The following is a 26,007-nucleotide window of genomic DNA, read 5'->3' as shown; positions in this document are numbered from 1 at the left end:
TTATCCTGTGTTAGCTGCCTATCTGGTCAGTAGGCTATGTTTTTATTTTTATTTTATCTTGCGGTAACTGTCTGTCTGGTCAGTATGGTTTTATTTTATCATGTGTTAGCTGCCTGTCTGGTCAGTAGTATGTTTTTGGTTTTTATTGTATGTTATTATTTTATTTTATTCTGTGTGTTGTCCGTGTTGTCTCTGGCTGTGGCTCCTTCCAGCAGCAGCAGCAGCAGCAGCAGCAGCAGCTTGGCTCTTCACTTAGCACACACACAGCTTTATTTCAGAGCAGCATGGCGGAGTGAGACGTGGAGTTTCTATCAGAGGACGTGATTTTTTGTTTATCTGATGAGAGAAGTTGTTTTTTGCGGTTTTATCTGGTTTTAACTGGTTTGCTCTGGCTGTTCTGTAACTTTTCACAGAGCTAACGTAGTTTGTGCTGAAGCTGATCTGAGGTCAGAAACTCCAGCTGCTTCTCTGTCAGCCCCGACACACACTTTTAGCGCTCCAGCTTTCCACACAGGCACCTTAACGGCTCTCAGTTCATTATCCAACCAGTTAGCTTGTTGGCTAGTTAGCTATAGTTAGCTTAGCTGCGGCTCGTTCAGTTAGCTGGCTAGCTAACAGGCTAGCAGCTAACAGCTAGCCTGCTGGTGGAGCTGAACTCTCTCGTCCCGTCATGCCGGCGATGTTGGAGAAAAACCCCGAGTTGTCCGGGAAGCGGCGGGGCAGAAACCCGGTAAACAACAACACAAACAACAACAGCAACACAACAACACACAGTAAGAGTCTGTCTGCTAACGGAAACAACAACAACAACTGCTGGGAAGAAGGAAGCTCAGGCTCCAGCAGCGACGACGAGCATGGTGGGTAGCCTCGGTCTCTTTGATGATGTGGAACTCTGTGTGTATTTCTCTGTTATTCTGTGTACTAATGTTTATTTGTGTGTGCAGGTGGAGGGGGCATGAGGGTCGGACCGCAATATCAGGCCGTTGTTCCTGATTATGACCCCGGTAAGAAATAACTTAGAGCCGCTAAAGCAGAGGATAGCCTCGAACAACCCTCTTTACTCTGCCCCTATTAAGCCCGTGGCACACCAATCAAACATTCTCTAACACCTGTGTTTGTTGGATAACGTTTGATTGGTCTGCCATGCCATATTTCTACTGTAGATAGGCTTTACTGCCTTTATTTCACGTTTCCAGTAGATGGAGGTGATGATGCAGAGTTTTAAGTAGTTGATTCCAGGCAGCAGATTTTGTGTTTGTGCTTTTACACAGTGTAAAAGTCCATAAACAGATCATGAGTTGTGTACATTGACAGATTTATTATTATTCATGCTAGGCCTGGGCAATATATCGATATTACGTTACATCAATATGGTGATATGAGACTAGATATGGTCTTAGATGTTGGATGGTAATATGGTGACATAAGTGTTGTCTTCCTGGTTTGAAAGGCTGCATTACAGTAAATGTGATGTCATTTTCTGAACTTACCAGACTGTTACCTTATTTTGTGAAAGCACCAACTGTCATCCCTACAATATTGTTGCAATATCGATATTAACACATTCACTGCCAGCCGTTTTTTCAATACTGTAGGTAGGTTCTGCCAAGGTTTTTTTTTTAGGATTCTGGCTCATCTTTCAAGAGCCGAGGATTCTTTTCTGCTAAGATTTTGTGAACACAAATTATCTCAAAAGAACTAATAGAATGTGTGCTTTCTCTGTCTAAAAGAGTTAGTTTGTAGAGTTAGTAGTTATGTAGGCATTAGCAGTAGAATACAGCATGGTTTCAGCGTCTGAAAATTTATGCTGAGATAAATGGCTTTTTGTGAAATTCGATAGAACAGTCACTTTAACCATTTATTTTTGGCATCAGTAAGACGTCAGACATCTAAACAATAGTTTTGAACAGTAATTTCCTCCATAGCAGCAGGAAACCCCCCTCTCCTTCAAACTCCTCCCTCCGTGTGTGTTCTCCTCTCTCCGTGGCTGCAGCGGTACAAGCGAGGCTCTGCCTCTCTGTGCTGCCTGGCTGCTGGCGGCTGCTCTTTGGGCGAGTCTGCATGAAGGCTGAATTATGCTCACCCTGCCGTGAAGGGTGCGGGGGTGGAGCGAGGGGCGGGCGCGTCAAATTACGTAAATTTGTTGGGCGTGGTTATTTGCTAGCTCTGTCGGGCGCTCGCGTTGTGCCTGATTTTTTTTCTAACAGCGCGAGCTTCTCTCCAAACATGTCCGCTTTCGAGCCACTGAACCCTGAACACTGAGCTGTGTTTTCGCCACATTTCTTGACCCATGTGGTAGGCTATAAACTTTGATTTGCAACTGTTCGTTTTTAGTAATTTCACCAAGTAAATGTGTTGTGTTGAGAGCATTATTGAGAGAGATTAAAAGCAGCACAGAATAGTAGGCTATCAGGGCTGAGAAGTAAAAACGGCTTTCAGTAAAAACAAGTTTGGTGAGTCCTTCATGTGCTGATGTGCGGTCGTTTGAGAGTGAATGCGCACTCAGTACTGCACAGTTTCATTGCGACTTTTCACGGGCTGTTCTCACCATTGTACAATACATGCTGATCACTTTCTGAGTATAATGGCATCACCCCCAGCGCGAGGTCTACACGGTGACTCACGGAGACTCGCGGGGCCCCACCCCCACGGAGCTTTGCTCGAGTATAAGAGCACCTTGAGTCGTTTCGGTTGTGAGCTCAGCTGGAATGAAGCTGCGTGCGATTGTGGGCTTTCTGCCGGTGTTTCAAAGTGTGTTGCACGCATAATCTATTATGCAAATTTGCAATCCCCCCCCGCCAGCTCCCAGCGCGATAATGTGCGAAAGCGAAAGCGTTTTCGCCAATCCATTTTACAGTATGAGAATGGTTTCCTCGCACGTTCCCCTGCAGTTTTGGCTCGGCTTTTTCTAGTCTGGAGAGCACTGTCGCCACTTAGTGGGTCGGTGGAATGGGTTGTACACGTTCGGTGGCTCCCATATTTTTATAGGAGACGTGGGGGGCGTTGATCCACGTCCCACCGTCAATTTTTTTTTTTTTTTTTTTTTGACGACTTGACTCGTCAATGGCAGTCAACCGTTGGATTTTTTTTGACGAGTCAACTCGCCAATGGCAGTGAACGTGTTAAGGTATTTGGTCAAAAAATATTGTGGTATTTGTTTTTGTACATATCGCCCAGCCCTACATCTCACATGTGGCTTTGACCTACAACTGAACATTTAGCCCACACTTGGTAGGAAATACCAATATATATTGTGCATCGCCATTCAGCCTGAAAATACACAGGTATGATTTTTGGTCCATATTGCCCAGCCCTAATTCATTCTGTTTTAACACATTCACTGCCAACAGTTTTTTTTTTTTACTGTAGGTAGCTTCTGCCAAGGTTTTTTTTGAGGATTCTGGCTCATTTTTCAAGAGCCGAGGATTCTTTTCTGTTAGGATTTTGTGAACACAAAATATCTCAAAAGAACTAATAGAATGTGTGTTTTCTCTGTCTAAAAGAGTTAGTTTGTAGAGTTAGTAGTTATGTAGGCATTAGCAGTTGAATACAGCATGGTTTCAGCGTCTGAAAATGAAAGGTGAGAAAAATGCCTTTTTGTGAAATTCGATAGAACAGTCACTTTAACCATTTATTTTTGACATCAGACATCTAAACAATTTGTTCTGAACAGTATTTTCCTCCATAACAGCACCCGCACCCCCCTCTCCTTCAAACTCCTCCCTCCGTGGCCGTTCTCCTCCTCCCTCCTTGGCTCTGCAGCGGGTGTGTCACAAGCGAGTTTCTGCTGCCTGTCTGCTGCCTGGCGGCCCCTCGTCGGGCGAGCCTGGATGGGGCTCGCTCGTTTCTTGGGGTTTCGGTTGAGAGCTTTGATGAAGCTTTTGCGATTCTGGGCTTTATGCTGCGTGTTTCAAAGTGTGTTCCACCCAGTCTATTTTTGGAACCCCCCACCGTTGTGCGCCACCGTTGTGCGCCAGCGCGAAAGCGTTTTCGCCAAACCATTCTACAGTATGAGAATGGTTTCCTCACGCTTTTCCCTGCAGTTTTGGCTCGCTTTCTCTAGTCTGGAGAGCACTGTCGCCACTTAGTGGGTCGGTGGAATGGGTTGTACACATTCGGTGGCTCCCATATTTTTATAGGAGACGTAAAAGGGTTTGATCCACGTCCCACCGTCAATTTTTTTTTTTTTTTTTTTTTTGACGAGTTGACTCGTCATTGGCAGTCAACCGTTGGTTTCTGCTTGACGAGTTGACTCGTCAACGGCAGTGAACGTGTTAAACATGAAATCTGCACTGAAATAAACAGTTTATTTCAGTGCAGATTTCTATATTATCAGATGAATTATTCTCTGTAAAGCCCTCTGAGACATGCTTGTGAATTAGGGCTATACAAATAAACTTGACCTGACTGATTTGAATTATGATATTTATCACTCTGTTGGTCTCATAATAATTTTTATCCTCCTGGTAAAGTTGCACATTTAAGAATTTGATCGTCATTGGAAATAACGAATGTAAGAAATTGAATAAAATATCTGAATATTAATATTGTAAATTTATCCGAAATTAAGCTTTCTTCTGAATTGAACCAGACAGACCAGTGATGTTGATCTATTGCCAGTCAGTTAACCAGTCTGTCCAGTAAGTGCTGTTGGGAGCAAGCCAGGAGAACAAGCTGCATGATTAAAAACACTAATCTTACTACTGTACCTTAATAATGCTAGTGAAACTAATAATGTTAGTAAGATAAATTATATTAATAATGCCCCAAATAACAACAACCTGCAGTACCAACACTCTGTGACAACTTTTGTGTGTGTGTGTGTGTGTGTGTGTGTGTGTGTGTGTGTGTGTGTGTGTGTGTGTGTGTGTGTGTGTGTGTGTGTGTGTGTGTTGCAGAAGTGGCCCAGGCAGCTCAAGACAGAGAAAACCTCGGCATGTTGGTTTGGATCCCCAGCAACTCTCTGTCTGAAACACAATGTAAGAAGAAGACTACTGACAGTAGGATAATGAGACATCCCGAAAAATCTGGGACAGTCCCGAATTACGAGCAGTTGCCCAAGGATCCTGAATCCTGCCCTGTTTGTCCCAAAAATTAACCGTTATAGTGATAGATAATATGAACAAGCTGTGAGACTCGCTTGACTTGAAGACAAAAATGCTGATGAGACTTGGTGACATAGTAATATTTAAAAATGCTGCTCTGAACTTAGCCTATAGAGAGCCGCAGGGATGACGTATTTTTGTAGTCCGAACGCGGAAGTCCCGGACTTCCTGGTTCTTCACTGTCTCTGTCTATGGGATTTTTGAATGGGTTTTTGCCGCGATGCTTCAAATAAGGTCTCTGGGCAAGGCAAGCTTAATCAAATGTGAACCAGAGTTCAGTCGGATAATCTTCACACATGAGGACCACTTTCATGAGTTTTGTAGCGTAAATGCGAGCCCTAGAAGTAAAAAGCTCGAGCTAAGCTAATCCAGAACTACACACTGTCGCATAGGCTTCCACGTCACGTCAGCACTCAACCTGGACTGTTGTTGATGTGCACTGATTACCCCGGGCTGAACCAGGAGAGGGAAAGAGAATTTCCGTGTTCGTCCTTTGAAGTGGTGACGTTATTGACGTATATATCCCCATCGACTCAACAGTGTAGTCTCATTTAGCCGTTTGCTAGCTAGCCGCCCTTTTAACGGCACGTAAAAGCTTCAAAACTCATAAAAGTGGTCCTCGTGTGTGAAGAGGATATTACTACATTACATTTGCACGCTAAGATGTTGTCTTTTGTTGAGAAGTGAACATGTCGCTGTCAAAAGGCAAAAGAAAGGTTGATGACGAGCACAGACAGTTTCAGGAGAAGTGGGAGAGTGATTATTTTTTCGTCGAGTTCAAAGGGAATGCCGCCTGCCTCATTTGCAAAGAGAAAATCGCCGTACTAAAATAATATAACCTGAAGCGAATAAGAATAAGAGAATAAGCAGGGATGCAAACTAGCAGGGCTCGACATTAACGGCTGCCCGGTTGCCCCGGGCAACCCAAAAAAAAATTGGGCAACCATTTCTTGGCCTTTGGTTGCCCCAGGGGCAACCACGTTTTAACATGCAAAAAAATATGTACAGCAACAAACAGCAAAATATACACCAAATAAATATGTTTTAATACTTGTTGTGAGTGACATATATGTGATATTTTATTGCTGTTACAATCGGACCGATGTTACTAATTACCAGTCGGAACCTACTTGCTGCATGCTGCACGTGCGGTGTGTTTAACGAGTACTGACTCGGACAGGTGATTAACGGGATTCCTTGTCTTACACGCGACGCAACAAACAGCACATTTCCCAGTGTCTCTGCCACAGGATTCCTCGTCTAATTAACGTTACACGCGACGCAACAAACGCACATTTCCCAGTGTCTCTGCCACGGGATTCCTCGTCTAATTAACGTTACACGCGACGCAACAAACGCACATTTCCCAGTGTCTCTGCCACGGGATTCCTCGTCTAATTAACGTTACATGCGACGCAACAAACGCACATTTCCCAATGTCTCTGCCATCACACTGGACATCAACACTAGCGGGAGATTTCTCCCCCTCCAGCAAATATACATGAATGTTAGGGGCGTAACGAACATGAACATGAACATCTTACTGAGAGGGAGAGAGCTATAGCTAACAGTTAAGCTAAGTATAACTAGCGTGTTAGCTAGTTCTAGTCTGAAAAGCATGTAAACAGCGGTGAGATTAGTGAGAGAGTCTGTAAAAGGAGGAGAGACCCGCGAGTGATTCTGCAGAACTAGTGCATGTCGTGTACAGCGGGTAATGAGCCGCTGTTATGAAGATTAAAGCGAGATTCACGGAGTTGAGAGCAGACAAACACTTGCAGCTGCATCCTCTCCAGTCCTGCATGACGCCTTCAGGAGCCGTCGGTAAACCACACGCGTGTGGCCTTTGAGTGACTGTAATGTTTCACAACAAAATAAATAACCTGTCTCAAACAATGACTGATATCACAGGATGTAGTGAAGATTGCAATGTACATATAATTTGTAAAGAGTGTAAAGAGAAATATTGTATTAAGAGATACATAGAGATAGCCTACATCAGTGGTTTCCAAACTTTTTGTGCCCATGGCACACCAAATGGCACTACAAAATCTCAAGGCACACCTATATAGCCTAAGTCTATCTGTGCAAAATAGCCTCTATTACTCTTATCACTCTAAATGTTTTTTATTTACTAATGTCAAATAAAATTTGACAAAATATATTACTCTAGGAATTCATTTGAAACTTTGCAAAATTACTACCGTACATCAAAGCAGCAACACACCCACTTTTTGTATAGTTTTACAATTTGCAATTGCAATAATGCAAAATCCCAAGGCACACCTGGACTTGTCCTAAGCCACCAGTGTGCCTAGTAGGCACACCATTTGGGAACCACTGGCCTACATTATGGTGTTGTTCTAACAGAGAGACATTCAGTTAATATGGCATTATTCTTCTAACACAGAAACATTCAGTTAGTTATTCTTCTAATACAGAAACATTCAGTTAATAAGGTGGTCTTCTAACACCAGAGAGACACATTTCAAAAGGTGTCCTTCAATCCCACAGTGACTGTTAAGGGTGTTACTAAACCTTGAATTTGTGAATGAAATTACACAAATGTATTATTATTATTATCATTATTACTACTACTACACCCGCTGCGCGCACTGAATAGGCCTAATACTATATACTATAGACTATTATACTTACTTTTCTGTCACATCGTCATTATTAAGCCGGCTTATGACTGCATAGTATCTTAATTACTCAAAATATAAGGCGACTAAAAATGGCAACCATATTTTTATTTGGGCAACCATATTTTTATTCGGGCAACCAAAAGCTCTTGCCAGGTTGCCCCTCCGGCAACCACTTTTAAAAGTTAACGTCGAGCCCTGACTAGTCACCTTTAGGTAACAGTGAGTCACCTTTTTCATCCCAAAATAGGGCACTTAAGTGAATGATTTGTGTCTGCCCTGGTATCTGTCACATTTTTAACTATCCATGACTTTGCATCCCCGAATAATCGAATCGTGAGGTGCCTAAGGTGGCACACCCCTAGTACAAATATAACAGGGCATATGAGTGCAAAAACAACAAGAGACACAACACGCAATAATACCCCAGGTGTGCATAAACTACAGGTTAAGTAAAGACAAAAATGTGAAATTATTATTGGGTATCGTATCTGTTATCGGACAGGAGAAGCAGATATTTACCCGTTATCGTATCGGCTGAAAAAATCCCCGAATAAGAGTATAATTACTATGTCTTTTGTCATTGTGTTTTATCTGGAGACTAAGCAGCCATAGGCTTTCGGTTGTATTAAAGCATTTATTTTTTGTATTGAGTGATACACTTTACTAAAACACTCATATCAAGATTCAAGATTTTTATTGTCACTCCATGGTACCAGTAGCGGCTCCAGCCAATTGTGCCTGGGGGGGCTAAGGGGGGGCTTAAATATTTACAGCGGGGGCTAACTTTTTCTACATAAATAGACAGTGGTTCTCTTCTCAACCTGTGGTACAGGTACCACTGGTGGTACGCGGGGGCCCCTCCCTCTCATACATTTTTTTTTACATACATAATTTCTCAGGTACTTGTGTAAAAAGGTTGAGAAACACTAATATAAGAAATTATAATAATATGATAGGGTGTGAATTAGGCTCTACTATTAGACAAGGAGGGCCCACTGCTTTTCCTTTGAGAGCCAAATCGCCAACCCAACATTATGCATGTAAGTGCTTCAATGAGCTGAAGACTGACTGTGTATTTAGCCCTATGTCACACTGTATATGTTGAGACTGATGAGTGATGCGTGGACTTCAGTTGCAACTGAAGATAATGGAGGTACATTTGTTTGTTTACTTTAATTAATGGATACTGACAAATATACCTTGCTTAAAAAAAATCCTGTTTGGTGAAAAAGATGCATCGAAAATCGTGATTAATCGTAATAATCGTAATAATCGTTTAATAATCGAATCGTAGCACCCTTAATCGTAATCGAATCGAATCGTGAGGTGCCTAAGGTGGCACACCCCTAGTACAAATATAACAGGGCATATGAGTGCAAAAACAACAAGAGACACAACACGCAATAATACCCCAGGTGTGCATAAACTACAGGTTAAGTAAAGACAAAAATGTGAAATTATTATTGGGTATCGTATCTGTTATCGGACAGGAGAAGCAGATATTTACCCGTTATCGTATCGGCTGAAAAAATCCCCACCCAAAGTCTAGAAATCCCCCCTATCTGAAGAACATAAGGGGGAATTCCCCCCCAGTTTGCAAAGTGAATTTTAAGCCCTGTATCTCCCACAATATCTTTATGCCTCTGCCGGCGATAGCCAGGCCGGAGGCATTATGGATCCGGGTTGTCCGTACGATGTTCGTTACCGCGATATCTGAGGAACGCCTTGACGGAATTTCATCAAATTTGCCTTAAACATCCACTTAGACTCAAGGATGAAGACTCAAGGATGATCTGATTAGATTTTGGTGGTCAAAGGTCAAGGTCACTGTGACCTCTCGAACACCATTTTCAAGCTTGTTCATGCGATATCTCAGGAATGCCATGGCGGAATTTCATCAAATTTGCCTCAAACATCGACATGGACTCAAGGATGAACTGATTAGATTTTGGTGGTCAAAGGTCAAGGTCACTGTGACCTCTCGAACGCCATTTTCAAGCTTGTTAACGCGATATCTCAGGAATGCCTTGACGGAATTTCATCAAATTTGCCTCAAACATGGACTTGGACTGAAGGATGAACTGATTCGATTTTGGTGGTCAAAGGTGAAGGTCACTGTGACCTCTCGAATGCCATTTTCAAGCTTGTTAACGCGATATCTCAGGAATGCCTTGATAAAGTTTCATCAAATTTGCCTCAAACATCGACTTGGACTCAAGGATGAACTGATTAGATTTTCGTGGTCAAAGGTCAAGGTCACTGTGACCTCACAAATGACATTCCCAAGTTTGTTAAAGCGATATCTCAAGAACGGCTTGATGGAATTTCTTCCAATTTGGCTCAAATGTCAACTTGGGAGCAAGGATGAACTGATTCCATTTTGGTTATCAAAGGTCAAAGGTCAATGTCACTGTGACCTCTCGAATGCCATTTTCAAGCTTGTTAACGCGATATCTCAGGAATGCCTTGACGGAATTTCATTTAATTTGCCTCAAACGTCCACTTGGACTCAAGGATGAACTGATTACATTTTGGTGGTCAAAGTTCAAGGTCAATGTGACCTCACACACCCAATTTCCAAGCTCTGTAACGCAACATTGACGGAATTTCATTCCTCAAATGGCGATTTGGCCTCAAGAATAAACTAATGGCGGAGGCATAAATCCGTGGTGCGGTCATTCTAGTCTTATTTTGCTTTCATACTGCGCCCTACCTAGCCCTGTCCTGTCCAGTAGGAGTCAATACAATTGTATTTGGCAATAGCGATCTACAGTATTCCTATAATATTCCTATAGTCATCCTATAATATTCCTATAGTATTTTTTTACTTGAGCAGCGGGGGGCCGGCGCTGAAATATGGAAGTAGGGGAAACACTGTTTATGGAGCTGAGATATATGTTCAAAAAGCTGCTGCAACCTGTTTTAAACCAGATGGAGAGTTCAGCCTCCACTGAGTAGTTTGTGATAATCCCTTGTGACCACCACCCCCCCAATTCCCTGTCCCGAATTTCGCCAATTATCATCTGGTCAGTGGTCACCCTATGTATGATGATGATGCGTGTTGTCTGTAACATGTCTGATAATGATTGATCTGTTGTGTTTCAGTGGATGAGTACATCGCCATCGCCAAAGAGAAACACGGCTATAACATGGAGCAGGTAACGCTGTCATGCTAACAGCTGCTTTGTGGCATGTTCCATGTTGGTTGCATGTTTATTCATTACTGAACTGCAGACAGAATTAATATATATTTTATATTGTCAACAAAACAATTTTATTTTATATGTTCTCTAAAACAATCAAACTTGTCTTACTTGAAGGATTTTTATTAAAGTAGGGTTTTCTTCTCTTAAATAGTTGTAGTTTCTATTAGTATATGATGAGAAGTTTGCTATGGTTATATGAAGAGTGTTTTGGTAATATTAGTTCTGCCATTGGAGCACACAATCACTGGCCATTTAGTCAGACCTCGCTTACAGAGTTGGCATGTGGCCTCTCCTCTCACCCCCAGAGGGTTTTCATAGTCCACTTCCCTGGCTGATTCTAACTCTGCTCAGCTGTTCTCCTAAACTCAGGTGTGCTCCATCAGTAGCTAATGAATGGAGCTCTCCATGGGGCTGATCTATGTTGACAAATTTTTGCCACTAATTAAGTAGGGGTGTCACGGTACACAGAAGTCACGGTTCGGTACGTACCTCGGTTTCGGGGTCATGGTTCGGTACAATGGGAAAAAAGTAGGGCTGTCAATCGATTAAAATATTTAATCGCGATTAATCGCATGATTGTCTATAGTTAATTGTGATTAATCTCAAATTAATCGCACAATTTTTTATCTGTTCTAAATCTACCTTAAAGTAACCGATATTTTTCAAGTTTTTAATACTCTTATCAACATGGGAGTAGACGAATATGCTTGCTTTATGCTGATATGTTTATTATTATTGGAACAATGACAAATACTGTCCAGAGTATTCTTCAGAATAACCTCAAGGGTGTGCATGCTGAACCATACTGTATAGTGAAGTAGAAGCATATAGGCTACTGTAGTAAGCTGCATAATTAGCCTACTGGTTCATCTGAAGAAAAGAGCACAGGAGCAGCTGTGTGTCAGCTCTCTCCCCCTCTCTCTTTCTCTCTCGGTCTCTCTCTGACTCTGGTCTGATCGCCTTGTCTGTCTGTCTGTCTGTCTCACTCGCTTTCTCTGCCTCTCTCCCCCCCGCGCTCCGTCTGTCTGTCTCTCTCTCTCTGCAACAGTCTGATCGCGCTGATGCGCCCTCTCACCCAAAATGTGGGACATTTTCTCAATTTTAAGCTGAACTTGCCAACATTATACCCATTTTCTTCCTCCTTTTCTGCTCACGGGGGTTTATTTCTGCTTGCTATCAACGTTACTGCTTCCTGATTTCCCAAACTACGGGTCGGACCAAGGCTCAAACCTCAAAGAAAGTGCATGCGTTAATTGCGCGTAAAAAAAAATAGTGGCGTTAAAAGGAATTTGAGTTAATGCTGACAGCCCTAGAAAAAGGCAAATAAAAATCCCAAATGCCTATGTTTAGGTTTGTTTTAATTTATCTTGTACCTGTGGCATTTATTTTTAAAATACAGTACTACCTCCACCTAGTGTCATAAATTGGTACAACATGACCCTGTAGTGTTTTAAAGGATGGCTTTACCGGTAATCAACCCACTTTGTATCATAATAATTGTGAGAGCAAAATTACTCCGTAATATTAGTACATTGCACAGTGTTTACCTCTCTGTGTTTTCCTCATGGAGATCTCCCATTTCCTCTGCCAAAGCGCTCCGTTCTGATGCGTTTTATGCGTCAAAACCATGGACATATAAGATGGACTGAGCATTGGTCCCGTTCAGTGAAGCCGCTGCATGTTAGATCGCCGCTCTGGCGGTTGAATCCAGTATTAGGTCACAAGGCCCGCCTCCCCATGTTAGTGGATGGGAAAATCACAACCGAAATAATCACAGTATACGTCAGATAATTTTTTTCCAAAGGTGGTTTGTATCATTTTAGATAGTCATTATCATGCTAATGCCTGTGCAAGTGGTCATTTTTCTGTTCAGTTTGTTTTTAAGTAGTTATTTGACATGTAAAAAGGGATACAAATGGATGATTGACAGCTGTGGCAGCTGTCAAGCTGTCAAGCCGTCATTGGCTGGACAGGCTGTTCATATTATAGATCTATCGTCATAGACATGACACACGGCTTCATTCTGTTATCTAATGCTCCCTGGAGGTCGGGGTGGCTGTGTTGGCTACCAGACATATCCAATAAAAAGGACATTGTTTTGAGAAAGGTACGCGAGGAAGTAACGTTGGTTGGGGACTGAAGTAAGTTCAGAGAATATGTGTTTTATTAGTTCCAGCTACGTTATCGGTACACAATGGTTTTTAACATGCAAGCTCGCACTAGCGTTAGCCGCTTGTGCTAGTCGGCTGTTTTTCATTATTTATCGGCTTAATATTAATATAACTTAACAACCGATAACGATAGCTGGAATAACACAATAATAGACACATATTTTTAGAACTTACCAGGTTGTCCAACTGCCTGCATATGCCAGGGAATGTGTTTTATAATGTTAACTCCTGGGTATAACCAACACGGGGCCTACACAAGTGTACACAACCACCATTAGCTAATCGCCAACGGGTTAGCCTTAGCTTATACAGACACTGGAGGTTTTATTTTTGGTAGTAAAGCAATAAACGTTTTTATATAGATATCTCAGGGAAGTGCTTTGACTGTGGGGATGTTCGTTCTTCACAAGCTCCTTTCTTAGCTGTTGTAAGGATATAGTTAACAGAGACGAGACTAGGCAGCTAGGCTAACGTTACCACTGAGCTATATTAAATGGAACGTTACAACGTTGCTGCCCTACCCCAACTATAGCCTATCAGTAAACAACGTAGCGTAAAGCGTCAAGGTTAGATTTGTAAAACCAACATTTGCTCCGAAAGGAATTAAATCATAAAGTTAATCAAAATGCCACGGAAACATTAGGCTGCTTCGGATAATTTCCCCAGTGAGGCCGAGAGGAGCATACATGCCTCCACTTTTGGTCCGGGCTGAGAGCGCTGAGAGCGCAGCACAGCAGGTCTAAATTTCCAACAACCAAAATCAGATTTTCGTACAGGCGTCATTTTGATAAACTGATCTCATAGTGGGAATCTTCCTGGTTACTTTTGGCGAGACAAAAAATATTACAACTTAAATTGCAATATTTACAGAGCTAGACTGTATATAAATACGCAACGCACTGTGCGCATTCTAGAAACAGCAGCTCTACATAAGAAAGTTCAGAGGGGCGGGGAGCTCTAAATCAAGGGAGCTACTGCGCAGACTCTGGTTCACTGATCTGGCCGGATTTTGGCTTCACTCGATCCTGCTGGACGGAGATAGCCATCATCTCTCCATATTTAATATAACTCAATGGTCAGAACGGAGCTGCGGAAGTTCTGCTGGAGAGGCAGAATCTGCTCCGAGGCCGGCTGTTATTGTTTATTTTTGTTTTTTAAGTATGTGCACATCCATGGCGAATCTGACTTGCAGCTGGTGGGGGCGGAGTTTCTGCCTGACAGGACCAGGAGCATTTTCTCCATGAGGTAAACTGAGAGAGAAGGCAAAACACTGCCCATGTGCTTATAATACCGAGATTATATATGATACAAAGTGGGTTGATTACTAGGGCTGTGGCGATTCACTTATCTCCCGATTCGATACTATCACGATTCTTGGGTGCCGATTCGATTTATATTGCGATTCTTAAGTATTGCGATTCTACGATTATTGCGATTCGATATTACGATTTATTGCGATTTTTGTTTATTTTTTTCTTTTATTTTTTCAGTTTGTTTGCTTTTTTACACTAGATTAGAACATGGGAAAAGTTGAATCATACACTAGAGACTGTATATTATATATCATGAGTAGGGCTGGGCGATATAGTTAAAAACAGGGGCGGACTGGGATCATAATTCAGGCCGGGCATTAGATACCAAGCAGGCCAGGCCGATATGGGCCAACGCGCGTGAAATTTTGGCCGTTTGAAGCCAGATTTGGGCCGTTTGAAGTCCAATTTTACAATGAGATGCACCCACTTTAACCCTGAAGTGTAATTATTACTTCAGACTAACTAATAAAGTAATAAAACCACTAGTAAACCAGTAGGCGGCGCCTGGCCTGCTGTTCAGTGAGTGGCCTGACTGCAAGCACAAAACAAAAAAAAAAAAAAAATTTTTTTTTTTTTTTTTTTTTTTTTTAATTTCGATTCTGGAATAAAAGATCGATCCAAAAAATCGTGACATTAAAAATCGCGATACTTAGGTGAATCGATTTTTCCCCCCACCCCTATTGATTACCGGTAAAGCCATCCTTTAATACACTACCAGTAAACACTAACAGTGAACATAGACTTAGGCATAAAAATAAACATTCTGATTAATAGCGGATGGGTTGCGGCCCGGGTGAAATTATGTATCATTAATGAGGAACATTAATATTAATTACGTTATCTAGTCTATGAACGTATTTTAAGCTTAATTCTTCAAAAAATAGGAGACACAGGCAAGAAAAACGCAACAGCCTGGCTACAGCCTGACGAAGACCCAGTGAGGTTGAAACGCGTTGCGTTTTTCTTGCCCGTGTCTCCTATTTTTTGAAGTTGTACATTGTATTGTAAACCTGTGCAGGTTACCTGTGTACCAACACTTCTGCATTACATTTTTCTCTAAAAAGAAACCAAGAAGCTCCTTTTTCCACTGTTGATCACAATTTTGACTTCTGAGCTTGCTTGCTTCCACTTTCTCTGTTCCAAGCTTAATTCTTCATCAGGCACATGTTAGCCGCCTATTGTTAGATGGCAAGGACCCCCAAGGACGCAAGGCAGTAGTAAACAAATAGCCACGCGATGGGATGCCTTCTTTATATTATATCCTTATATGGTCAATGATGTCACCAGAACGTCAAACAGGAATCTCCACTGAAGACACATTGGAAGAGAAGACGCAACGCGCTATTATTATTTTCCCATTCAGGTCAATCCAGTCTTGATCTAAACGTAAAGCTATAGCGTTAGCTAGGGCTGGGTAAAAAAAAAATTGATTCTCAGATTTTGAATCGATTTTTATTTTAATCCTTTGATATCGATTCATATGTCCGTCCGTCCGCCGTCCGTCCATCCGTCCGTCCATCCGTCCGCGAACGCACCTCTGTCTCTCGTTCTTCCTGCAAGCGCAAAGCGATCTCATGCAACATGGCGGCGCCGGCAAAACTAAAGGCAGATATGTCTGGAACAATTTCGGATTCAAAGACAAAAACGAGCTTGACAAAAGCAAAGCGATTTGCAAGATCAGTTCAGCCGACCGGGTCCGTGTGTGAAGTGTTGCGTTGTGTTGATGAGACATCACCCAGCGAGCCAGTCTCCTGCTATCTGAAGTCGTCCGGACTGAAACAAAATCAACTGAAGGATTCATTAGAATTACCAGCCAACTCTCCACGTGCCCTAAAAACAACAGAGGCTATATCAAATTGTGACAGGACAATGCACATTAATGGACATGTTCAGAAATACAGAAGCCTCTATATACGAAAACATGTAAACAATGACGAATGGAGCCTCATCTCTTGTTTTGATATCGAGTAGTGACTGACTGCATTACTAAAGAAAGCACTGGTGGTGGTCAGTCACGCTGACTGGAGAGTCTGCACAACTTGCAGCACATAGCACAGTATTGTGTTGTTCAGGGTTGTAGTTTACACTGCAACACTTGTTAATTGTGGGCCAAATGGTCATGACAAAAATCAAATGAAAAGGTGTTCCATAAGTGGACAGTCATGTAATTCAGGTTACAGCTCAAAAAACATGTCTTAGTATCACTAACCAAATCGAGTTTGAAATTAATAGAATCGGGATTAATCGATTCGGAACCTTGTGAATTGGAATTGAATCGATTCTTGAAATTTGAACCGATACCCAGCCCTAGTGTTAGCCTAGTATGCTACATGGGCAAGTGCTGGACTGGATTATAATACAGCATGGAAGTTTATTTGGAGTCAACTGCTGCGATCGCACCGACGGCAGCAGAAACAGTAAGTTCATCTACCCAAATCGCTCATAGCGTTGTGAAATGTCGGGTGCACAGCGGGTGCGGATCTATAAATAGTACAAAATAATTTGCGCGGATTTATGGCGGGCAGATGGCTCATGCATACACGCTCATCCGCGCATCTCTACCCCTTATGTTCTTCAGATAGGGGGGATTTATAGATTTTTGGGGGAATTTATAGACTTTTGGGGGGCTTTTTTCAGCTGATACTATAACCAACAAATATCTGCTTCTCATGTCTGATAAGCGATAATTTCACATTTTTGTATTTAAAAAAGGAAGTTCTTAATCTGTAGTTTATGCACACCCGAGTCTAAATTACTATGGCTTTTGTCATTGTGTTTTATCTGCAGTCTAGGAGCCATAGGCTTTTGGTTCTATCAAAGCCTTTATTTTTTGTATTGAGTGATACACTTTAATAAATAACAAATTAGGCATTGAGGAGAGTTCTATCAGGGCTCCAGAGTGAGTGTATTTACATGCATTTTCCCACCTTAAAATCTGCCAGTGCGCGCTGGTGCATCTTGGAATTTGTAGCGTCTTTCTCTCTCTCTCACACCCTGCTCTTGTGCCATAGCGTGCGGCGCTGTCAATCTAAATCTCTCACATAGGAAGACAGGGGAAATACAAAAATAAAACATTTTCAATTGTTTCTGAGTGCTTTAGACTTGGGGGATGACGGGAGGTCCTGTCGAGCCCTGTTTAAGTGTGTATAGCCTCTTCTAAACATGAACTGTGCATTATAACCGTAGAATCAGGTCCGACTATCCGCTGCAGTTACCCTGCTAGACATGACTCAATAAAACGCTTAATCACTTTCTAAACATGGGGAGAAGCTCTGGTGCGGTTTGGAGCACAGTGCTGCTGTCTACTGCAGAGGACAAGTAGGCTACAGAATAGGCTACAATTCTCTGCTCTGGAGAGTGTGGGTGTCAAACTAGTCTCACGTAGTCAGACCCACCGTCGACGTCATCAAGCTTACAGCGACGGAGGTAGATATCATCTACGGCTGGCACTGGAAGACTAGTGTCAAACCAACCCCCCCTCCGTGTTGTCGTCCTCCATGCTGCTCTGCTGCACTCGCGAGTCACACTTTTAAGTGAAAAGGGGGAGGGGAGGAAAACTTTGGAAGCGTCTTTCAGACATAGAAATGCAAATGATGGAATGAATGCATGTAGCGCGATTCTAACGATCTGTCTGGAAAGGCAGATCATGGACCCATTCTAATTGTTAACGATCTAAGATCGTCATATCGCCCACCTCTACATTACGTTATATTTTTATGTAGGGCTGGCTCTACGACTGCTTATGGAGATGCAGGCAACTAGTCGGTTAAACGTTTAAACATCCGCTACCCTCGCTAGTCGGCACCAAAATCCTACTCGGTTAAACTAATAATTAAATTACAATAATGTGGGGTGGAACTGTTGCGTCTTTACCAGCCACTACAGTCCCCCTCATCTAATGCCCGGATGTAAAGTAAACAAACCAGGCCAGGCGCAGGTGTAGTCAAAGGAGCGATGGCATCTCATAAAACCAGCGCAGTTTGGCAGTATTTGATCTAGTAAATGAAAATATGGTTGTATTTAGGCTGTGTCAGATAAAACAAAACTGGCATATAACGTTAACCACTCGACCGACATTCAGCACAGGCAAGGAAGGACAGCAGGACCGATGCTATAGCATTGAACGCATTAGCCACACAAGCTAACACGTAGCCATAAAAGATAACATGGCAATGAATGACTGCGCAAGACGCTTCCACTCAACTTTGTTGAGGGCAAAGGCTTCTGAAAGTTAAATGGACTATATTTAGCCTGAATACACGGTGCTAGGGTGAGTTGTCGATGTTTTCTGATGTGCAATGTTCATAAACAGCGCAAGATGATTTGGATATTGACGATTATGACAAACGTAATTAACGGAGTGTGTATTGATGACGTATTCATCGTATAGCTACATGCACCGAACCGTGACGCCCATACCGTGACGTCACGGGACGAATACACGTACCGTGACACCCCTACTAATTAGCATTTTTTGCCCATTAAATCGGCCATAATGACATAAGCCAAAAATCCTGGCCCTGTCACGTCTACTCGGGACCTCTGCCGGTACCCGTGGCTAATAATATTAATAATGTGTAATATTTTATGAGTGATATGGTGATATGAAGAGGTCTCTGCCCCCCCAGGCACTCGGCATGCTGTTTTGGCACAAACACAGTGTGGAGAGGTCTCTGGCTGATCTGCCAAACTTCACTCCCTTCCCAGACGAGTGGACGGTGGAGGACAGAGTTCTGTTTGAACAGGCCTTCAGCTTCCATGGCAAGACCTTCCACCGCATCCAGCAGATGGTCTGTTTATACTCTATCTATCTATCTATCTATCTATCTATCTATCTATCTATCTATCTATCTATCTATCTATCTATCTACAGTATCTATAATTCAAAGCAATGTACTTCTATTGGGTTGACTGACTTTGTTGAGCCAGTCAGGTCAGTGATATACATTTGATATAATGGTATAAATTTGTATCCAATAGATTAGTTCTAAATAATTACATTATTATGAGAGTCATAAAGGTTTGTTGGATTGCATTTCCAAGGCTGATAGAAGATGGAAAAAGTGGGAAATATGTACAAGATGTATTTCAGAGTGACAGAAAACTGAACAGTGAACACATTGAATTCAACTGGATGTCTTTTCCTCCAGGTTACAGGGACGTGTTAAAATGAAGCACAGACATCTAGACCTCGGTTCCCTCAGTGTGAGCAGCTATAGCTCCAGAGGAGCATTGGAACAGCACATACACAATATGAATGAGACGTTGGACAGGGTTAGGGCTGGAACTAACCATTATTCTCATTGTCTGTTGATTATTTTCTCGATTATTGGATGTGTGTGTGCTGTCAGCCCAGCCCCTCCCCTCTGTCATCAGGCAGCTCCTTGTTGGCAGCCAGCTGCCTGTCTCTCACCTGAGAGAGAGAGAAAGCAGAGGAAAAGAGGATCTCTTTTCTCGTTCGGAAATCGCAAAAAAACACATAGGCATGTCTTACGGAGTTTGTGAGATAAAATGTGCAAGACAACTTTTATGTAGCAGCAATTATAAATAGAAAATCTATTTTCTTAATTTCTCCAGTACCAATGAGAGAACCGCTAACTAGGGTTGGCACGATGGACGATGGCATCGACCATCGTCACCTTGGTCACCATTTATATGACCAAGGTCATATAAATACAAGTAAAAGATTACAGTAGTAATAGGAGCATACTATATACAAACACAGGCTACAATAACAATATGAGAGAGAGAGAGAGATAGAAAAAAGAGAGAGAGGAAGAGAGAGAAAGAGGAGGAGGAGGGAGGGAGGGGGTGAAGGGGCAGGGAAGGGAGAAGAGGAGGGACTGGGGGTATGTGTGTGGTTGGGAGGAGGTCAACAGGTACAACAGTCAATTACGATCTGTTGCAGATTTTGCTTAAAAGCAGTGAGCGATGAGAGGACCGTGAGTTTGAGGGTGTTTTGTAGAGTGTTCCAGTCGTAAGCTGACGCAAAGCGGAAGGCCCTGCGGCCAAAGACGGTGCGGACTTTCGGAACGGAGAGTCGGATGAAGTCACTGGATCTAAGATTGTAGTCGGAACTGGAGAAGTGTAGAAGGGAGGAGAGGTAGAGAGGAGTTTTGCCAAGAATGGATTTGTAGATGAGCTGGAGCCAGTGAAGAAGCCGTCTGGTGTGAAGGGATGTCCAGTCGACCAGGTTGTAAAGGTCACAGTGATGAGTGGTGAATGGTGCGCCAGTGGCAAAACGGATGGCAGAATGATGAAGCGTGTCCAGTTTTTTGAGGGCGCTCTGGGATGCCATTCTGTAGATGGTGTCGCCGTAATCAAAGATGGGCAGGATGGTCATCTTGACAAGCGTGTGTTTGGCAGAACGGGTGAAAGAAGCTTTATTGCGGTACAAGAAGCTCAGGCGAGCTTTGACTTTAGACTGTAGGTGTTTTATGTGAGTATTGAAAGAGAGGGATGGGTCCAGCCAGAGGCCAAGGTATTTGTACGATGTGACAAATTCCAGCTCGGAGCCGTCGGCACAGGTGATCTTGGGGGCGCTGGTGGTATCGTGTTTTCTGTCGAAAAGAATACATTTCGTTTTCTTGGAATTAAGAAGCAGATGGAGGCTGTGAAATGACTGCTCAATATTGGTGAGACTGAGTTGAAGGGTGGATGCCGCAGAGTGGAGAGAAGGGCCCGTTGAATACAGGATGGTGTCGTCGGCATACAGGTGGATCAGTGAATTTCCAGCAGCCTTTGCTACATCATTGATGTAGATGGAGAACAGCAATGGGCCCAAGATGGAGCCTTGAGGCACCCCTTTAGAGATGGTAAGAGGGTCGGACAAGATGCTTTCTGACTTCACCTGCTGAGCACGGTTAGCAAGGTAACTGGCAAACCATTTGCATGATTTTGGTGAGAGGCCAATGCTGGAGAGCCTCTGTAAGAGGATGGAATGGTTGACTGAGTCGAAAGCTTTAGCTAAATCAACAAAGGCAGCGATGCAGACCTGCTTGGAGTCCAGGGATGTGATGATGTCATCCAGGACTTTTAGGGTAGCTGTGATGCACCCGTGCCCCGGCCGGAACCCGGACTGCAAGTTGATCAGGATGTTGTTTGAGGCCATGAAGTGGCTGAGCTGATTATGAACCAGCCTCTCCAAGACCTTGGCCAAGCAGGGCAAGATGGAGATAGGCTTATAGCAGTTGGGGTCAGAGCCAGAGCCACCTTTAAAGAGCGGGAAGACAAGTGCAGATTTCCTGTCAGAAGGAAAGAGAGACAGCTCAAGAGACAAGTTAAAAAGCCGCGTGATGGGGACGGCAATGATATGAGCAGCAGCTTTTAAAAACATGGGCTCGAGACCATCAGAGCCAGTTGACTTGTTTGAGTCCAGCTTGGTGAGCTCCTCTAAAACCTCCGAGGTCAAGATGGGTTTGAAGGAGAAGGCACCAGAGTTGGCACCAGAGCTGGGAGGAGAAAGAGGAGACTGCGACGAAACAGCAGAGCGGTGCGTGGCCATGAAGACATGGCCCGAGTTAACAAAATGATGATTGAAGAGCGAGGCCATGCGAGACTTATCAGTGACAACAGTGTCACCAAATGTCATCGCATTGGGAAGATGAGGAGAAGAGAGCTTGTTCTCCATAGATTTGACCGTCTTCCAAAACTTCTTGGCATCAGAGCCACAGGTTGAAAATTTGTCCAACAAGTGGCTGATTTTGGCTTTCCTCGTTCATCATGGTTAATTATCTGTTAGAATTAAAATTGTGCAGTTTTAATAATAAAAAAGGCCAAGTCCACTTACCGTGACGTGCGGGGGACGCGCGGGCGACATTAAACAAGCGCACCCAGTTCAGTTCAGAGAAGCCTCCCCTCCCCCTCCTCCGCTCTACTGCTTCTCTGAACTGGGTGCGCTTGTTTAATTTCACCGGGGCGTCCCCCACATGTGGGAAGTCGGTTGTGTTAGAAACTTCACGTTCTTTCGTGTTTTCAACCCAAAGTGAGTACAAGTCTTCAACTGTGAATTTAACTCACCTGTTTCCAAAGTGAAAGTTGGAGTCGCTCCATTAGATACAGCAGCTGCTGCTGCTGCTGTGTTTCTCTAGCCATTTCTCCTCAATTCTCTCATTAGGTTCAAAAGCCCACGCCAATCTAACGTTTATATCAGCCAGTAATTCAGTCAGTTTTCTGCCAGCTAGTTAAATTCAACACACACATGTTGTTGGTGAGGATCTGTAACGTTAACGTTATTTGTTTTGCGCCGTTCAAATTGCTGGTAGTGAAAGCCACTGCTTCACCGCTTCAGTGGCTCTGTGCTGTTTAACAGCACAGAGGCTACAAATAGTAGCCCATCCAAGCCCGCTGGTCTCATGTAGAGCTCATCTGTCCTGTTGTTAATGTGAACGCATTGCAGCAGCGTAGCCAAATGTCATTACAGCACCGCAGCGACTTAATAAATAATTAATTATTCCCCCCACCCCGTCTGTAGTCGTGTTTCCATTACCCTCAGAAATGCGCAAAATCTAAATATCGCAATAAAAATCGGGTAATGGAAACACGTAAATTTTGAAAAACCTCCCAAATATCACAAAACGTTTTTGCGCTCTCATGAGGTGGTTTTTCAGACGTGTCGATATAGCAGTTTATCGCAAAAGTGTAATAGAAACACATTTTCCGCATTTGCACATCATGTGACCCATCTTCTCCTTTGGAAAAGGAGCGGAAAATGAAAGGAAAATGAGGGAGAAAGGGTTCGATAAACCGTGGCAAAACCTCCGCAGCAAGTGGAAAACTTTGAAGCAACGCTACCTAGCAGAAAGACGAGTGTTGTGCAAAAGCGGAGCCGGGGAAAATAGATAATGTTTAATGGCAGAAATCGATCCATGGTGACAGGCTGCCTGTGTGCGCATTTGGCACAGCGGCGAGATGAGGGGATAATAATAATAATGATTGGATTCATATAGCGCCTTTCCAAGTGCTCAAAGCGCTTCACAGAATCATTATTCGTTCACACCATTCGTACCGGTGGTTCGAAGGCGTGGCAGCCACACATCGGCGCTCAACGGCCCCTCCGACCACCATCATTCATGTCTACATTCATACCAATCATACGAGGCAAGGAGGGTTAAGTGTCTTGCCCAAGGACACAACGACAGCAGCTGGGAGGGAGCGGGGATCGAACCGCCAACCCTTGCGTCATTGGCCGACCCGCTCTACCTCCTGAGCTAAAGCCGCCCCGAATGGATGAAAAGCACACACCGGTGCGGTGCTGCTGACTGAAGTGAATACAGTGAGTAACGCTACGTCCACACAGACACAGGGAACCTACGCCTTGCCTTGCCTCAACCCACGCCTACGCCTGCAGACCTTGAGCTGGGCATGAACCGATCACACCGCACGCCTTTGCACGCTGAACCTGGAGCCGAGTCACAACCGCCTCTCCTCTCTCCCGGCTGTATTTTTTCACATGTGGTCCCGAATTATCATGTGTAGGTAAAAATAAATCTGATAGCCTATATTTTATGTTCTATTGATGCTGGATATGTATAACCAGGTCTGACTATAGTCAGACTTTTTAGAGAGGTAATCTTGCAAGAATATGTGCTGGCACAACAACATTGTCCATCTTGCTTCTTCGGTCGCTATTCTCTCTCCTGAAGATTTGTTTGCCGACGAGGAGAAAGCCCCACGTGATAGCCACCCGTCAATCTCTCTCTCTCTCTCTCTGCTCAACACTGTTGTAGTAACTCCATTTTATTTTGAAATTCAGTTGACTTTGCCATTTCCCACGGATATTGTCGCGTTTTTCTTTCATGGCTTGACAGAAGAAGCCTGCCTGCACGCGCCTAGTCGGCTTGAAAATAGAACTCACGCCTAAACGATAAAATCGGCAAGGCGCAGGCGAGGCGTGGGTACACGCAGTGTTCACGCTCAGGCGGCCGGTGTACACAGCCTCGTTGACTAAAACGGACGCCTATTTAAAAGCGTGGGTAAAGGCAAGGCATAGGCAAGGCTTGGGTGGCCGGTGTGAACTAAGCCTAATAGGCTACATGTTTCAGGTGCAATGTTATAATTATAATACACGACATTCTGATTATTGCACCAAATCAGCCTTTTCCCCCTCCATCTCTAAATCGGACCAGTTTTATTTGCTTTTTTCCTCTGCCTGTCGTGCTCACTGCATTCACCGCAGCCAGCAACATGTTGCCACTCATTTTCTTTTGAATTGATAATCAGGCTCGTTTATATGCGTTGTAACTTCATGTTGTGATTTGCATTGACCATTGGTTGGATTTGAGCATGCAGGGGACGGGATATGGGGCAGATCCCCGTGCATAGTCACTGTGGCAGCTGCTGGTAACGGGTAATTGCGTTCAGGTGTGCGCGCCGTCAGACCAAACTCAACTTCAATGGAAACGCCTGCAAGTCGCAATTGTACTTTGTCGAAGTTGTAGAAATATCGCAATTATTTTGCGAAAAACTGTAATGGAAACACAGCTAATGACGGTGCCATCATCCATCACGATGTTTCACTGTGGAACCATCACAATGGCTATTTGGTTGACATCGCACAACCCTACCGCTAACGTGAAAGTTTATTGATCCGCCGGTATTTACAAATTAGGCTCCGGGGCCCGTTTGGTACCGGGTCTCGGTACCCATCCCTACCAATAACCTTGCGAGGCAGCTGGATTTGCGTGAGAACATGGATCACAATCACATGACAAATCCATCTTGCCATGCTCCAATCTATTGGTTTGAATCTGAACCACCAGTGGTTCACAGTTTTCACACTAATCAGCATCTTATGAGGCAGCTACGGGCGGGCTTTGGTGTGACGCCAACAAGAAGCAAACCTATGATAGACAGATGGTTCATCCAATCACCCGCCAGGTATTTTTTGAAAGTGCCTGCCCAATTTAAATGATTTCCCAAGCGAGTTCCCAGATGGTTATGTGAAAACAAACCATCTGGTAGCATCAGGTTAGTTTCCCAAAGCCCAAGATGATGTCCTCAAACCAAAGATATTCAGTTTAAACTTTACTGTCATAGAGGAGTAAATAAACCAGAAAATATTCACATTTAAGTAGCTGGAATCAGAGAATTTCTTTATTTATTTTATTTTCAATTACTCAAACCGCTAATCAAAATAGTTGCAGATTAATTTAATAGTTGACAACTACTAAGCAGTTAATCGATTAATCGTTGCAGTTGTAGGATAGAGATTTTTTTTTAAGCTAATTTAGAGGAAATTGAAAGGGAAATCAGGGTTTCGAGGGGTTACGTAAAAGCTCAGTGCATTTCTGTTCCTTTAGATTTTGTATTTAAGTGCAAAGAAATTAATAGAAACCATTAAAATCATTCTGTGTGTGTGTGTGTGTGTGTGTGTGTGTGTGTGTGTGTGTGTGTGTGTGTGTGTGTGTGTGTGTGTGTGTGTGTGTGTGTGTGTGTGTGTGTGTGTAGTTACCAGATAAGTCCATGTCCAGTCTGGTTCGGTTTTATTACTCGTGGAAGAAAAGTCGCAGTAAAACCAGTCTGATGGACCGACATGCCCGCAAGCACAAGAGAGAGCGAGGCGACAG

General features: G+C 43.4%; 1 protein-coding gene across 1 annotated transcript; it reads left to right on the top strand.

The window, feature by feature from the left end:
• Positions 1-231: 231 nt before the first annotated feature.
• On the top strand, positions 232-26,007 carry LOC310771831 (REST corepressor 1-like; the record flags this gene model as incomplete). The annotated part of the gene is made up of 6 exons (XM_083664346.1): positions 232-857; positions 945-1,004; positions 4,899-4,979; positions 10,856-10,908; positions 19,069-19,230; positions 25,889-26,007. Coding segments are annotated over exons 1-6 (662 nt in total), but the record flags the coding sequence as incomplete, so codon positions are not given.

The sequence above is a fragment of the Poromitra crassiceps genome (assembly GCF_964638095.1).
Source record: "Poromitra crassiceps genome assembly, contig: HAP1_SCAFFOLD_1339, whole genome shotgun sequence".
NCBI lineage: Eukaryota > Metazoa > Chordata > Actinopteri > Beryciformes > Melamphaidae > Poromitra > Poromitra crassiceps.
This window is presented reverse-complemented; position numbering and strand designations above follow the sequence as displayed.